Source organism: Rattus norvegicus, chromosome 11, assembly GCF_036323735.1.
Source record: "Rattus norvegicus strain BN/NHsdMcwi chromosome 11, GRCr8, whole genome shotgun sequence".
NCBI lineage: Eukaryota > Metazoa > Chordata > Mammalia > Rodentia > Muridae > Rattus > Rattus norvegicus.
Window position 1 is genome coordinate 65,175,162 of NC_086029.1, and position 13,799 is coordinate 65,188,960.

Below are 13,799 nucleotides of genomic sequence, written 5' to 3' on the forward strand. Positions count from 1 at the left end.
GAAGGGGAGAGCATTGAGCACTGCTCATTACCACTCAGCTTGCACTGCCCTGAGGGTTCTCTACTCAGGGAATGGTCCTGCCCACAATTAAGATGGCTCTTTCCGTATTAATTAACCTAATCAAGAGATTCCATCACAGACATTCTCAGAGGTTAATGTTAATCTAGATAATCCTCCACAGATTTACTTTGAGGCATTAAGTTGACAACAATTATATTACACTTATATTTCACAGTAAATGGTTTGACTCAGAACGCTTGTACTATGGTTCTCTCTCTCTCTCTCTCTCTCTCCCCTCTCTCTCTCTCCTCTCTCTCTCTCTCCTCTCTCTCTCTCTCTCTCTCTCTCTCCTCTCTCTCTCTCTCTCTCCCCTCTCTCTCTCTCCTCTCTCTCTCCTCTCTCTCTCTCTCTCTCTCTCTCTCTCTCTCTCTCTCTCAAAAATCTTCCACAATCATTTTCTTATTACCAGAACTTTTGGGGCCTCTAGCTCAAGACCTCTTGATTTCTCAGTTGTCTACCCACCCTTCTTATTTTACAGCAGATTAAACATCAGTTCCTCTCATTTCTTTATTGCCATGTTTAGAACCCAGCCTATGTCCATTGCTTAAAGTAAGAAATAAATTCATTAAAAGCCCTTCACAATCTGTCCTTCCTTTTCCCTTAGGTATTTCTTTTTGAATATTGGAGGCTCCAAGTAGGGACATGACATTTCTGAAGCGAACTTTGCCTGTTCTCACATCATCTCACTATTTATCTATTTTAACTTGAAGAAATAACATTTGTTCCTGATGTGCTAACCTAAATATTACCCCTTTCTTGTCAGGACTTTATAGATCTCTATATGCACATGTTCTGGTCACTCTGGACTTTTCTCTCTTTTTTATTCTAAATAAATTCTGTGTTTAATTTTGTTTAGTAGCATTTCATTTATACTCTATTTTTATAATGTTGATAGCTGATTGCCTGAAGACCTTCATTTTAATTGTTTTATTTTAGATTAGGACATTTTCCAAACATTTTGCTAAATAAAAATATCTGGACTGAAGGACTATGTTCTTAACACAATTCACCCTTTGCTCCCATTGTGAAGAGGCATCACAAGGGAGAATGAATTTCCAGCAAATACTGTAATTTCCATAGTGGTTTCATTCAAACAGCATATGTTATTATACAGTCATTATCTAAATGGTTCTCTAGATAAACTTAAGGGTAGAAGTTTAAAAGTGCCACAAATAGGGATTTAATGACAAAATCAAATTCAATAATCACGAATCTTTAGTCAAAATAATGTTAATGTTTATAGTTTGGAGTTTATCCCTCAATGGAATTCATACTGGTTCTAATAAATGGCATTTTAAATTTACTTCATATTTCAGAGTCTTCTTCCAATGAGGGGCAGCTTTTAAATTATATCACAGGGTTTGTTAAATTTATATGCAACTAACATCACTAGCATTTGTGCCCTGGTTGATGTTATTTGAAGGAGTTTAAGAGTCCACTCAGATGTAAAACTCATCTTTTTTTGACTCTAGACCTTTCTTTGTTGTGTGTTTTAATATAGTTATTTTACATCTAGCCATTTTAAAAGACATTATACATTTATTAATTAAGTTCATTATCTGCACATTGCTGTGTGATCATTTAGATCTGACATTGTTGGGTTCCTTGACATCTCGAGAAATCCAAAAGGGGCTTAGGTATACCTTGAATTAGGTCCTCCAGCAAATGATGCCCCTTCTGAGATGAACCAGGTATAATGCCTGCGTTTCTATTCTTTCTCGGCAGTGTAATTAGACATGGCCATCCTATCCTCCTGCAGAAATTGAAGGTCACCCTATTGCCTCAAAGCCCGACTTCTTTTTTTTTTTTTTTTTGGTTCTTTTTTTCGGAGCTGGCAAAGCCCGACTTCTTAGCTGTTCATTCAGCCCCTGATTCCACATTGTGTTCCGCCAGCAGCTTTCATGTGACCTTAAGTGTAAAGGTGTCAAATTCCTAAGAATATGAACAAAATATGGACACCATGACAACTAAGTTGTTGAGCTACTGTGCTCAATGTTAGAAGCCACATGTTCATCCATCCACATAACCTAGAGAGACCCATACCTCAGCAACAGGACGAAGAGACAAGTAATTGATTAATAGATTTATCTATGTGGTGGGAAAAGGTCTTGGTTTTAAGACATCTTTTCAATTATAAGAGAAATTTCTTGATTAGAAAGATGATGCCTTTCAGGGATGTACACCTTTTTACTCTTAGTTTAAATCCTCAGGAAATTTCTAATGAACAATTGATGGGTGAACATTGAATACATGCTTCAATATGGAAAAGTTTGAATCCTGGAACCTAGCCCGCTTGGATGGGAACAATAGACAGAAAAACTGTAGAAGAAGAAGAAGGAGGAGGAGGAGGAAGAGGAGGAGGAAGAAGAGGAGGAGGAAGAGGAAGAGGAAGAGGAAGAAAAGAAAGAAAAGGCATGAAGTTAAAAAATCTGCACGGGAGCTGGAGAAATGGCTCAGACGTTAAGAGCACTGACTCTTCCAGTCTTGAGTTCAATTCCCAGCAACCACATTGTGACTCATAACCATCTGTAATGGAATCCAATCCCCTCTTCTGGTGAGTCTGAAGACAGCTACAGTGTACTCATATAAATAAAACAAATCTTTAAAAAATATGCAGGCAAACAAGATATAACCTGATACTTGAAATGTTAATATTAAATGTTAATTATTTCATATTAAAATCGTAAAATTAGTATAACCAAGGAACTCCTCTTTGGAGACTGCAGTATCTATTTAATGCTGGGATGTTACCAGGGTTTAAAATATTTTAGAAAATTTTTGCAATATTTGCTGCCTAGTGATATGGAAAGTCATTGACAGCATATCACTATATAGAAGCAATCAAAACTTATTCCAAAAAAGTTCATCCATTCCTAGCCATGAACTTATTGAGATTGTTAGTAGCTGAGAGAGGGAGAGAAGAATTTTCTCTAAAAGTGTAGCCCCTAGCAGACCGACTATGTCCCAGCAGAAGACCACACAGTCAAGAATAGTTTGGGAACACATACTGCTTTTGTAGGATTAAAAATCAAGACAAATTTTAATAGTTGGGTGGATAGAGAAGGACGGTGGACCTGGAAGATTTAGGTGAGAGATGAGTATGGTCGAAACACATCCTACAAGACTTTGAAAGAATTAATGGTTAATAGGTCTTATACATAGTTTAGTGAAATAGGTTTAGTTTGAAAACAATCCTTTTGGCATGGGTTCTATCAGATAAACCTCTCAGAAAGTATTTCTGCATAATGAACTTCTATTTCGTTTGTTCTGCTTCAGGTTTGATTTGTGTAGTCCTACTATAATCTCATCTCTTGATCTTATATTTAAACCAAAGTTTTTGTTTTTGAGAAATATGAAATTGAATTATTATTATTATTATTATTATTATTATTATTATTATTATTATTATTATTATTATGTTTTAGTAACTGGTATTGGTTTTGTTCCTCCTAGATGTATTGGCACGTTACAAAAACCAAAAATTTCGTGTTAATAGTGAATTTTTAATACTCATTTAGTTGATTTCTTTGGAATGAGTTCTTTTTTTCTTTATGAATTGTTAATGGAGAACAGGTGATGGCTAAACTTGAAAAAAAGGAAAAGGTAAATAGGCAAATGTAAGAGAAAAATGTTAATTTGGGCCAAGTCAGCCATGGAAGGCTAATAATGTAATCCACTATGTAACACGCTCGGCATCTGTTACGATGCTAAAACCTGACGTGAATTTTTTCTTAAATCCAATATAATTCTAAAACCTTATCCTAATCCCATGGGAGAATATTAGAGACTTAAAAGACATACTGAAAGAGTAACAAGCTCTCAAGCACAAAACTTTGGATATTTGTCAAGAAATAAGAGGGATAATCTCTTTATGAAGCCTCATACATAGTTATAAATATGTAATTGTATGATAATGCTTTAGTAAGTAAACTAAGTTCTAAACTACAATATTTCAATAATAAAACTGGTGTGAGTTAATCCTTTAATAGGTTTGTTCACAGCATTTACATGGAAGGAGGTCACTGTAAGCTTCAAGAAATTAATTAATGGCTAAGCTTGGTACTAAATTCAGTATGAGACAAATATTTCTGTGAACTCAAAAACATGCTACTTTTTATGTTTGAAAATTACTTTTTCAAGTCCAGCTAATTGATTTACCAGTAATATAAAAGACAAGAAACTCATATTTTGAAAGTCAAAAACTCTTATTTTAAAAGATGCCTTGATGTGCTTTAAAATAACTGTAATATCATCCAATTATTTAATAAACCAATGCTGAGCAACACTCTGTAGCCAGCATAGTTGTTTTATGTTGTGGTGAAATCTTCTAGGAAGAGGAGACCAGACAACAGTCACAAAGATATAAACAAATATCCATTCTGTGCAGGGAATTGGCATAGGCTTCATTATAGTTCCAAGGAACTATTGTTCTGAAGTGGTCATAGACCACCAAGCTGATAGTGAAGCTAAACTCCCAATGGCAAGGACAAAGAACAAGTCTGTCTGACTCCACGTTGTGTTGCATGTGTGACCCGCACTGCATTGACCTCATTATCTCAAGTTCATAGATGAAAATCTAAAGGAGGTAGAGATGGAGGACCATGGCTTGCCTGTCCCTGAAAACATAAGAAAATGGATAGGGGAGGAAAAGACAGAAAATTCTTCTGCCTATAAATATGCATTATATGTATAATACAACATAGTTTGTACATATTGATGTACTCTAGTTACTTTAAATTTAAATTCTCCCATGAGTCCTTCTATATCAAGAACTAAATTTCACCATTATATAAACAATTTTCTCTCCAAATCTATATACTGTTTTTTTCAAAATATTGTATTTTTCAAGAGAATTTTTGCTATTAATCTAACCTGAGTTCTTTGAAGTAGTTGAAGACTTATCTTTGCTTTCTAATACCCAGTCAATATTTTTTCACATTTTATCAAACCAGTAGAAAATCGACAGGAAATAACATCGACATTGCTAGAATATAACTGGAGAACTCGAGGCCAGAATAAATGAGGCAATAACCTTGGGTCAAATGAGAGTCAATGACATTGACCTACCATGGTCTGAACAATTTCTACATCCCTCCTTTCTATTTGAAAATAGTGTCTTATTATCAGCAGTGTCAGCAGGTGACAGAAGTGACAGTTGCTAAAAATTAAGTTTTTCTTTCTCTGCCAATCTGAAGCTCTGTTTTATCTCTAGTCAGAAAACCAACATACACATGTGCATACACACACACACACACATACACACCAGCACACACATATATGCACACATCAACATACACATATAAATATACACACCAACACACACACCTATACACACACACCAACACATACATACACACAGTTCACCACAGTATGGCTAGTTTATTACTATTATTTTAACAAGTTTATGTGGTATAGGGAATCCATTTTTCTTATCAACCTTCCCTCTCCATTGGGAAGTCACTGACCAAAGTAAATCAACGTCATGCTTCTTCCTTTTAAGAATAATAGGATTTGTTTTTATCTAAAACCTTAAATTATCTTTACAGTGTATTTATTTAATTTTCACATCCTTCCTGACAGGGTTGGTGACAAAGTTTAGAGTATCTGAAGAACTTTCAGGAAGGCAAAGGCTTTGGCCTACTTAGACTTTTTTCCAAATAGTACTACAATTCCTGATTAAACCAAGAATAGGCACAGAGTTTACTACTGTGTGACAATGCTTGTTCTTGTGGACAAAGGCACAAAAAAGAGAACATGAACCCTTTTACCAAACCCCATAGCATAGAGCAAAGGAAGGGGCCTCACACAATTCAGAAACCACATACTACAACTAATTTAACAAGCCATGAAACATTCTGATGAATTACTTAAACTAACGGGTACTGGTCCAATTAAATGAACAAATAATATTCTGCTTGGTATCAACTTTAAGAACTTAGATCAGTTGCTTACCAGCATGCTAATTTGTCAAATTCCCTTAAGCTTCCCCGGATATGGGTATACTCATTGTTAATAAGGCAGGAGCTGCAGAGTTTACATTTTCAGCTCTGTCTTTCCCTTGAGAAAAACAGAACGTGGTCATTTGATTTCAAACAAGGCCCCTTGCATTTTAACAATGGAGATAATGCACAAACTACAAATGTATAGGCAGGCTGTGTTACACATGATGGAGTATGGCAGGTTACAGGAAAGTTTAGCTGCAATGTTATGGGTCTTGAACCCAAAATCCACCAGGAGAAAATGGATGGAGCCTTCCAGACCCATTCCTCATGTGCTAACAGAGGCCCCTTCCTTAGATGGATCAACATGGTAAGCTGTGATAGTTTGTAAATGAAAAAGGACAAAGGAGGACTGGTACATGTATACTGTACCTTCTCAATGAGATCGATGCAGGCTTGCAAATCCAGACCATAGTCAATGGACATCCAGTCAAGGCCTTCTTTCCTGCATTCTTCTTGCTCCAGAACAAACAGTTGCTGATTGAAAAACTGTTGTAACTTTTCATTGGTAAAGTTGATGCAGAGTTGCTCGAGACTATTGTACTATAAATAGGGAGGAAGGAGAATTAAATGTTCCACTTGCAAGAATGCATGGTGATGAGAAAAAAATTGTAGTTGTCATCACATGATGGCAAGAATACTTAACCATTAAAAGTACTCAGCTAAATTCCTGTCTCCTTCAGATATATCTACAAACTAATGATTATTACAGTAAAATAATGTTCAATTGAGCTATGACTAAAAATTCACAAAAGGCCTCTATTTACTCTGACTTAAATATAGATTAAGAAATTAGATAGTTAACACTAATTTAATAATAATAAATGTTAATAATTGTAGCTATCCTCTAATGAAAAAGCCCTTAGAATTTAGGTATAAAAATTATTTTTATTTGTTAATTTGGTTTTCTTTAACTATACCCTAATTGAAATAGACATATCAGTTTCCCGTCTTTTTCCTTCCTGTAACTCTTTCCATGCTCCCCCACTCTCAAGTTCATAGCCTTTTTTCTCTAATTACTACTGTTAAATGTGTGTGTGTGTGTGTGTGTGTGTGTGTGTGTGCAAATGCATTATAACAATCTGCTGAGTCTGTTTTTGTTGCTTACTTGTATATGGTTTCAGGGCTGACCAACCATTCTGTTTGGACAGCTTATAACAAGCTCATCCAGGGGAGAAACTAATTTTCCTTCTTTGAACAGTGATTAGTTGACTATAGTTATTATCTAGGAATGATAACCTGTAAGATATTCAAAATATTACTCTTTCCACATTAGCATGCCCATTGATATCAAGTATAATGATTCTTAGCATGCTTTGATCATGTTTTCTAGTAGTTACATTTCACAAATTGAATTTTTTAATCTCCTTGAAATATTCATTGATTTTGCTCTTACCATGTATACTTACATCAAGTATTTCAAAACCAGTGATGTCAAGAATACCAATGAAGAAGTGGCTTGTCACCTTGGCATCCAGGACCTGGTTCATGCGTGCCACTAGCCACTTAAACATCCTCTCATATATTGACTTAGAGAGTGCACCAACTGCATAGGTTACCTAGAAATCATATGTAAATTTTTTCCTCAAAAATTATAAAAATAAATATTTGTAAAGGGGTGTGGAGAGATGGTTCAGTGGTATAAGACTGCTTGCTACACCCAGGCAGCTCACGACTGCTTGTAATTCCAGTTCCAGAGGATCAAATTTTTTCTTCTAGTCTCACATGCTTACCCCCACATACAGATTCATACACATAATTATAAAAGTAAATCTTTAGCATCTTCTTTCAACAATGTTTGATTTGTTAATCTTCTATGGTCACAGAATTCTGGTGAATATAAGGAGAAAAGGAGAAGAAAAGCAAGAATGGGTTGGAGGAAGGAGGAGATTTAAAAAAAGTTAACACTGTGCCTCCTTTTCAAATGTACAGATGAGATAAATGATGTTTTTATTAACAATAAACTAAATATACCCAGGTATGTTATGATGGTATATGCCAGAGCCTGGTTTGAACGGTGTGGTCTTAAGACCTGCTATCAACAGCGGGAGCATCTGGAGCAAATAATTAGAAAAAAAGATAGCAATCCCCATCAAAATACCAATCCAATTCTTCAAAGAGTTAGACAGAACAATTTGCAAATTCATCTGGAATAACAAAAAACCCAGGATAGCTAAAGCTATCCTCAACAATAAGAGGACTTCAGGGGGAATCACTATCCCTGAACTCAAGCAGTATTACAGAGCAATAGTGATAAAAACTGCATGGTATTGGTACAGAGACAGACAGATAGACCAATGGAATAGAATTGAAGACCCAGAAATGAACCCACACACCTATGGTCACTTGATTTTTGACAAAGGAGCCAAAACCATCCAATGGAAAAAAGATAGCATTTTCAGCAAATGGTGCTGGTTCAACTGGAGGGCAACATGTAGAAGAATGCAGATCGATCCATGCTTATCACTCTGTACAAAGCTTAAGTCCAAGTGGATCAAGGACCTCCACATCAAACCAGACACACTCAAACTAATAGAAGAAAAACTAGGGAAGCATCTGGAACACATGGGCACTGGAAAAAATTTCCTGAACAAAACACCAATGGCTTATGCTCTAAGATCAAGAATCGACAAATGGGATCTCATAAAACTGCAAAGCTTCTGTAAGGCAAAGGACACGGTGGTAATAAGGCAAAGGACACGGTGGTTAGGACAAAACTGCAACCAACAGATTGGGAAAAGATCTTTACCAATCCTACAACAGATAGAGGCCTTATATCCAAAATATACAAAGAACTCAAGAAGTTAGACCGCAGGGAAACAAATAACCCTATTAAAAAATGGGGTTCAGAGCTAAACAAAGAATTCACAGCTGAGGAATGCCGAATGGCTGAGAAACACCTAAAGAAATGTTCAACATCTTTAGTCATAAGGGAAATGCAAATCAAAACAACCCTGAGATTTCACCTCACACCAGTGAGAATGGCTAAGATCAAAAACTCAGGTGACAGCAGATGCTGGCGAGGATGTGGAGAAAGAGGAACACTCCTCCATTGTTGGTGGGATTGCAGACTGGTAAAACCATTCTGGAAATCAGTCTGGAGGTTCCTCAGAAAATTGGACATTGAACTGCCTGAGGATCCAGCTATACCTCTCTTGGGCATATACCCAAAAGATGCCTCAACATATAAAAGAGACACGTGCTCCACTATGTTCATTGCAGCCTTATTTATAATAGCCAGAAAATGGAAAGAACCGAGATGCCCTTCAACAGAGGAATGGATACAGAAAATGTGGTACATCTACACAATGGAATATTACTCAGCTATCAAAAACAACGAGTCTATGAAATTCGTAGGCAAATGGTTGGAACTGGAAAATATCATCCTGAGTGAGCTAACCCAATCACAGAAAGACATACATGGTATGCACTCATTGATAAGTGGCTATTAGCCCAAATGCTTGAATTACCCTAGATCCCTAGAACAAACGAAACTCAAGACGGATGATCAAAATGTGAATGCTTCACTCCTTCTTTAAATGAGGAAAAAGAATACCCTTGGCTGGGAAGGGAGAGGCAAAGATTAAAACAGAGACTGAAGGAACACCCATTCAGAGCCTGCCCCACAGGTGGCCCATACATATACAGCCACCCAATTGGACAAGATGGATGAAGCAAAGAAGTGCAGACCGACAGGAGCCGGATGTAGATCGCTCCTGAGAGACACAGCCAGAATACAGCAAATACAGAGGCGAATGCCAGCAGCAAACCACTGAGCTGAGAATAGGTCCCCCGTTGAAGGAATCAGAGAAAGAACTGGAAGAGCTTGAAGGGGCTCGAGACCCCAAAAGTACAACAATGTCAAGCAACCAGAGCTTCCAGGGACTAAGCCACTACCTAAAGACTATATATGGACTGACCCTGGACTCTGACCCCATAGGTAGCAATGAATATCCTAGTAAGAGCACCAGTGGAAGGGGAAGCCCTGGGTCCTGCTAAGACTGAACCCCCAGTGAACTAGACTATGGGGGAAGGGCGGCAATGGGGGGAGGGTTGGGAGGGGAACACCCATAAGGAAGGGGAGGGGAGAGGGGGATTTTGCCCGGAGACCGGGAAAGGGAATAACACTTGAAATGTATATAAGAAATACTCAAGTTAATAAAAAAAAAAAAAAAAAAAAAGATAGCAGGATTCAAACACAGCCCCAAACGTACTGACTCTGAAATGCACTATTCCCACATTCACTCCAGCTAGTTACTAGAACATGCTTTTCTATCATTTAATGAAGACTTTTCTGCCCTTAATACTTGATGATATGTTTTATTCCTCATGTCATGTATAAATTTGTAGCCTGTCCTTAGCAAGAGGTCTGTTATTTCAGTCAACCATGGTCCCTTTTCCATGATGTCTTCGCTTAGAAATGTGCTTTCATTCACCCTCTTTCCCCTTTCTTTTTTTTTTTTTTTGGTTCTTTTTTTCGGAGCTGGGGACCAAACCCAGGGCCTTGCGCTTCCTAGGTAAGCGCTCTACCACTGAGCTAAATCCCCAGCCCCCTCTTTCCCCTTTCTTGACCTATAAATTCCTACTTGCCATGGCTGTATTAGGAGTTAAGTCCAAAGTCACCTCCCTGTTGCAACATCTCTATTACAGTAGTCTTAAATAAAGTCTCTCTCATTATCGAAAAAAATATTAGGCGATTTCTTTTAATGAACTGTGTCAAGTAAAGTTTTTAAAGTGTTAATATTTAATGTTAAAATCTATAATCCCTAGGACATGCTTGACTATTGCCGATACAGCTGATTGATAAAATGAGTAACCATCAGCAACTCACCTACCTTCCCAGAAGTTCCATCCCAATAGTGCTCTTGGAGACTCTGACTAATTTTGACTTCCAACTCTTTATTATTTTCATTCTCAGTTTGATTCTCACCTTCCTGAATCAAGGTTGACCTCATGGGACAATCATCATGTAACAGATTTTCCTATCATGATGAGGCTAAGACAATTCTCTTTAACTGTCCCCAAGACGATGAGGCAGTTTGTTTCTTTAATTTTGAAAAATAACATACTAGTTTTATTAACTAGTTCTATTAGAGGAAAACCTGGAGTTCAAATCAATCCTCTGTAGCACATTATTTTTAAGAGGCAGGTGTTACAGTCTTCATACAGGCTCTTTGGTTATGTAAACAGAAAGACCCTAATCAATTGTCACTGCATATCACACATCCATGTTATAGTAGATGTCTAGGAAACAATGACACTGACAAACATGTCTAACACTAGGAAGTAGCTCAAATACTTTTGATCATATGACTCAACTTCCACCTAAGTTAATTATCTTCACATTTATAGAGCATCTACCGTTTATAGAGCACTATGCTAAATGTTGGCCATAATCTATGGCCTTAAAGGTCACCAAGGTTACTTTAAATGTCTCTGTGTCTCTCTGTGTCTGTGTCTGTGTCTATCTGTCTGTCTGTCTCTGTCTCTCTCTGTCTCTCTGTCTTTTTCTCTGTCTCTGTTTCTGTCTGTCTCTCTCTGTCTCTCTCTTTGTGTGTGTGTGTGTGTGTGTGTGTGTGTGTGTGTTGCATTGACAATTAAATCTATGCTAGGCAAATTCTACTACTGAGGCACATCTCCAGATGTATGGTAAACAGAGTTACAACACTATCATTTTCACTACTAGACTTAAGTTTAAAGAAGGCATTGGTAGTGTAAAATAGATGAGACATTTCCCTTACCCCTTGTAAACTCTGCCACTGTTCTAATTTCTCAGTGAGGCTGAAGGTAATTCCATGATGTTCATGCCTGCTATGGTCTTCACACATCCAGTCTATCAACTATGTTTAGTGAGATTTCATTATTGGTTTTTGCTTCTTTGCATTAGGAGAAAGAAGAGTTGAGATAATTTCACATGGCCCTGAATAGCCTTAAACTAATTCATCAGAAGATGATCTTGAATTATGATTCCCAAGCCTCTGCCACCTGAGTGCCTCTTCAGTGTCACCAATGTCTAATACTGGGGGTGGTGTATGTGTATATGCATGCACATGTGTGTGTGTAAATGTATGTGAGCAAATGTGTGTGAGTGTATATATGTATGTGCAAGTATGTGTATATGTGTATGTGTATGTCCACGTATTATGTGTGTGAGAATGTGTGTATGCATGTGTGTAAGTGTAAGTGCATGTGTATGTGTGTGTATGTGTGTATGTGTACATGTGTGTATATGTGGGTGTTATGGGTGACAGAGACTAGGTTATAACTTCACTGTACCATTTCCTCTTTCTAGAACAATCGCATTCATCACCTCTCTTACAGTGAGGAGACAATCTGACAAATTCTCTTCATTGGACATGAGTGAAAGTCCTAGCACCACTGGCCCAAGTTGATGTGTGAGGCCTTCCCTCCACAAATGACTTGTTTTCCCCTGTTCACAACTTCATAGGCTGTGGGTCCAAAGTAACATAAGAATGCAATTCAATAATTTCTTACAATAAGTACTAAATTTAGTTTGGGTAAAAGAAAAAAAATTTGTTGCCACTGAGATTTTGGTATATATGCATTTCTGCAGTATAGTCTGTACCACACTCACATGTATATATATATATATATATATATATATATATATATATATATATATATATATCATACATAAATTAAACTGTGCTGCTATACTTAAATTGCCTCAGTACTCAGTAGCTCTGGACATATTTACTGTATGAGGAAAAGCCTTAAGTCAGCCATTTTCAGAACATTTGCTATTTATACCAAACTAAATCAATAGAGACTGTTATCTTTCATGTCTGTTCTCAATTTCTTATTCTTTCAAATGCTAACTATCTTCAACATACATACATTCCTCTCCTCCACTAATGTAACCAAATGTCAATTACACTAAGAAAGTGGAAATATAAAGGTGTTTCAGCTTCAAGATGATTCACATAAATACTCCACAGCTCTGAAAGTTTCTTAGCTGGACAACCAAGATAAAAATCACAAGTAAAATGTTACCTAAGGGAGAATTGTCAAATATGCAGAATAGTCATGTACCACTATAACATCTTTCTTAAGAACATTTTAAATACTCACCACAGTAGCCTTTTTCACTACTGTACAATAACTACAAAGTTATTGCTAACATTGTCAGTTGTTGAAAATATGTAAATATGATGTGTGTAAAGTAATTACATGTTCACACAATTACTATGACCTCAAATATTACCTTACCTGTTGTATGTTTTGACTTCTGGTAACATATTCATTACCAACTTTGATTCTAGGATATATAAGACCTTTCAACAACTCAGAAGCATTAATGCCCATGAGTAAGGCAGCTTTGTCAGCATCTGGTCACAAAAGAAAGGAAAGATGTCAATAAGGGAAAGAATAATGGAGTAGGGATGAGACAAAGAATAAAAGAGGGTAGAAAACACTGTTGAAATCATTCCATTGTAGACAGATCCACTGCCTAGAAGACAGAAATGCAGTTAGATCAATGTAAAAATATAGATTGCCGCTTTGAAATAAATTGTTGAATGTTAAATGAAATAATCTCCTTGCAGATACATATCAAACCACATTGAAGCACCACTTAAAATTCCTTCGGAATGGCTCTTATTGAACAGAAGTAACAGGCATTGGTGAAGATACGTGTGTGGAATGGCCTTTGTAGAAAATAATCTAACACTTTCTTAGAGAGTAAATGCAGAGTCACTGTAGGACCAAGCAACTTCTCTC

At 36.8% G+C, this 13,799-nt stretch overlaps 1 protein-coding gene across 1 annotated transcript in view; it reads right to left on the reverse strand.

The window, feature by feature from the left end:
* Myh15 (myosin, heavy chain 15) overlaps positions 1-13,799 on the reverse strand; it is a 141,345-nt gene that overhangs the window by 90,496 nt on the left and 37,050 nt on the right. Inside the window, exons 12-14 of the mRNA XM_039088869.2 lie at positions 13,290-13,408; positions 7,469-7,618; positions 6,432-6,602 (exon numbers count right to left, since the gene is read on the reverse strand). Coding sequence (XP_038944797.1) covers positions 6,432-6,602; positions 7,469-7,618; positions 13,290-13,408 — 440 coding nt within the window. The remainder of the gene's footprint in view (positions 1-6,431; positions 6,603-7,468; positions 7,619-13,289; positions 13,409-13,799) is intronic.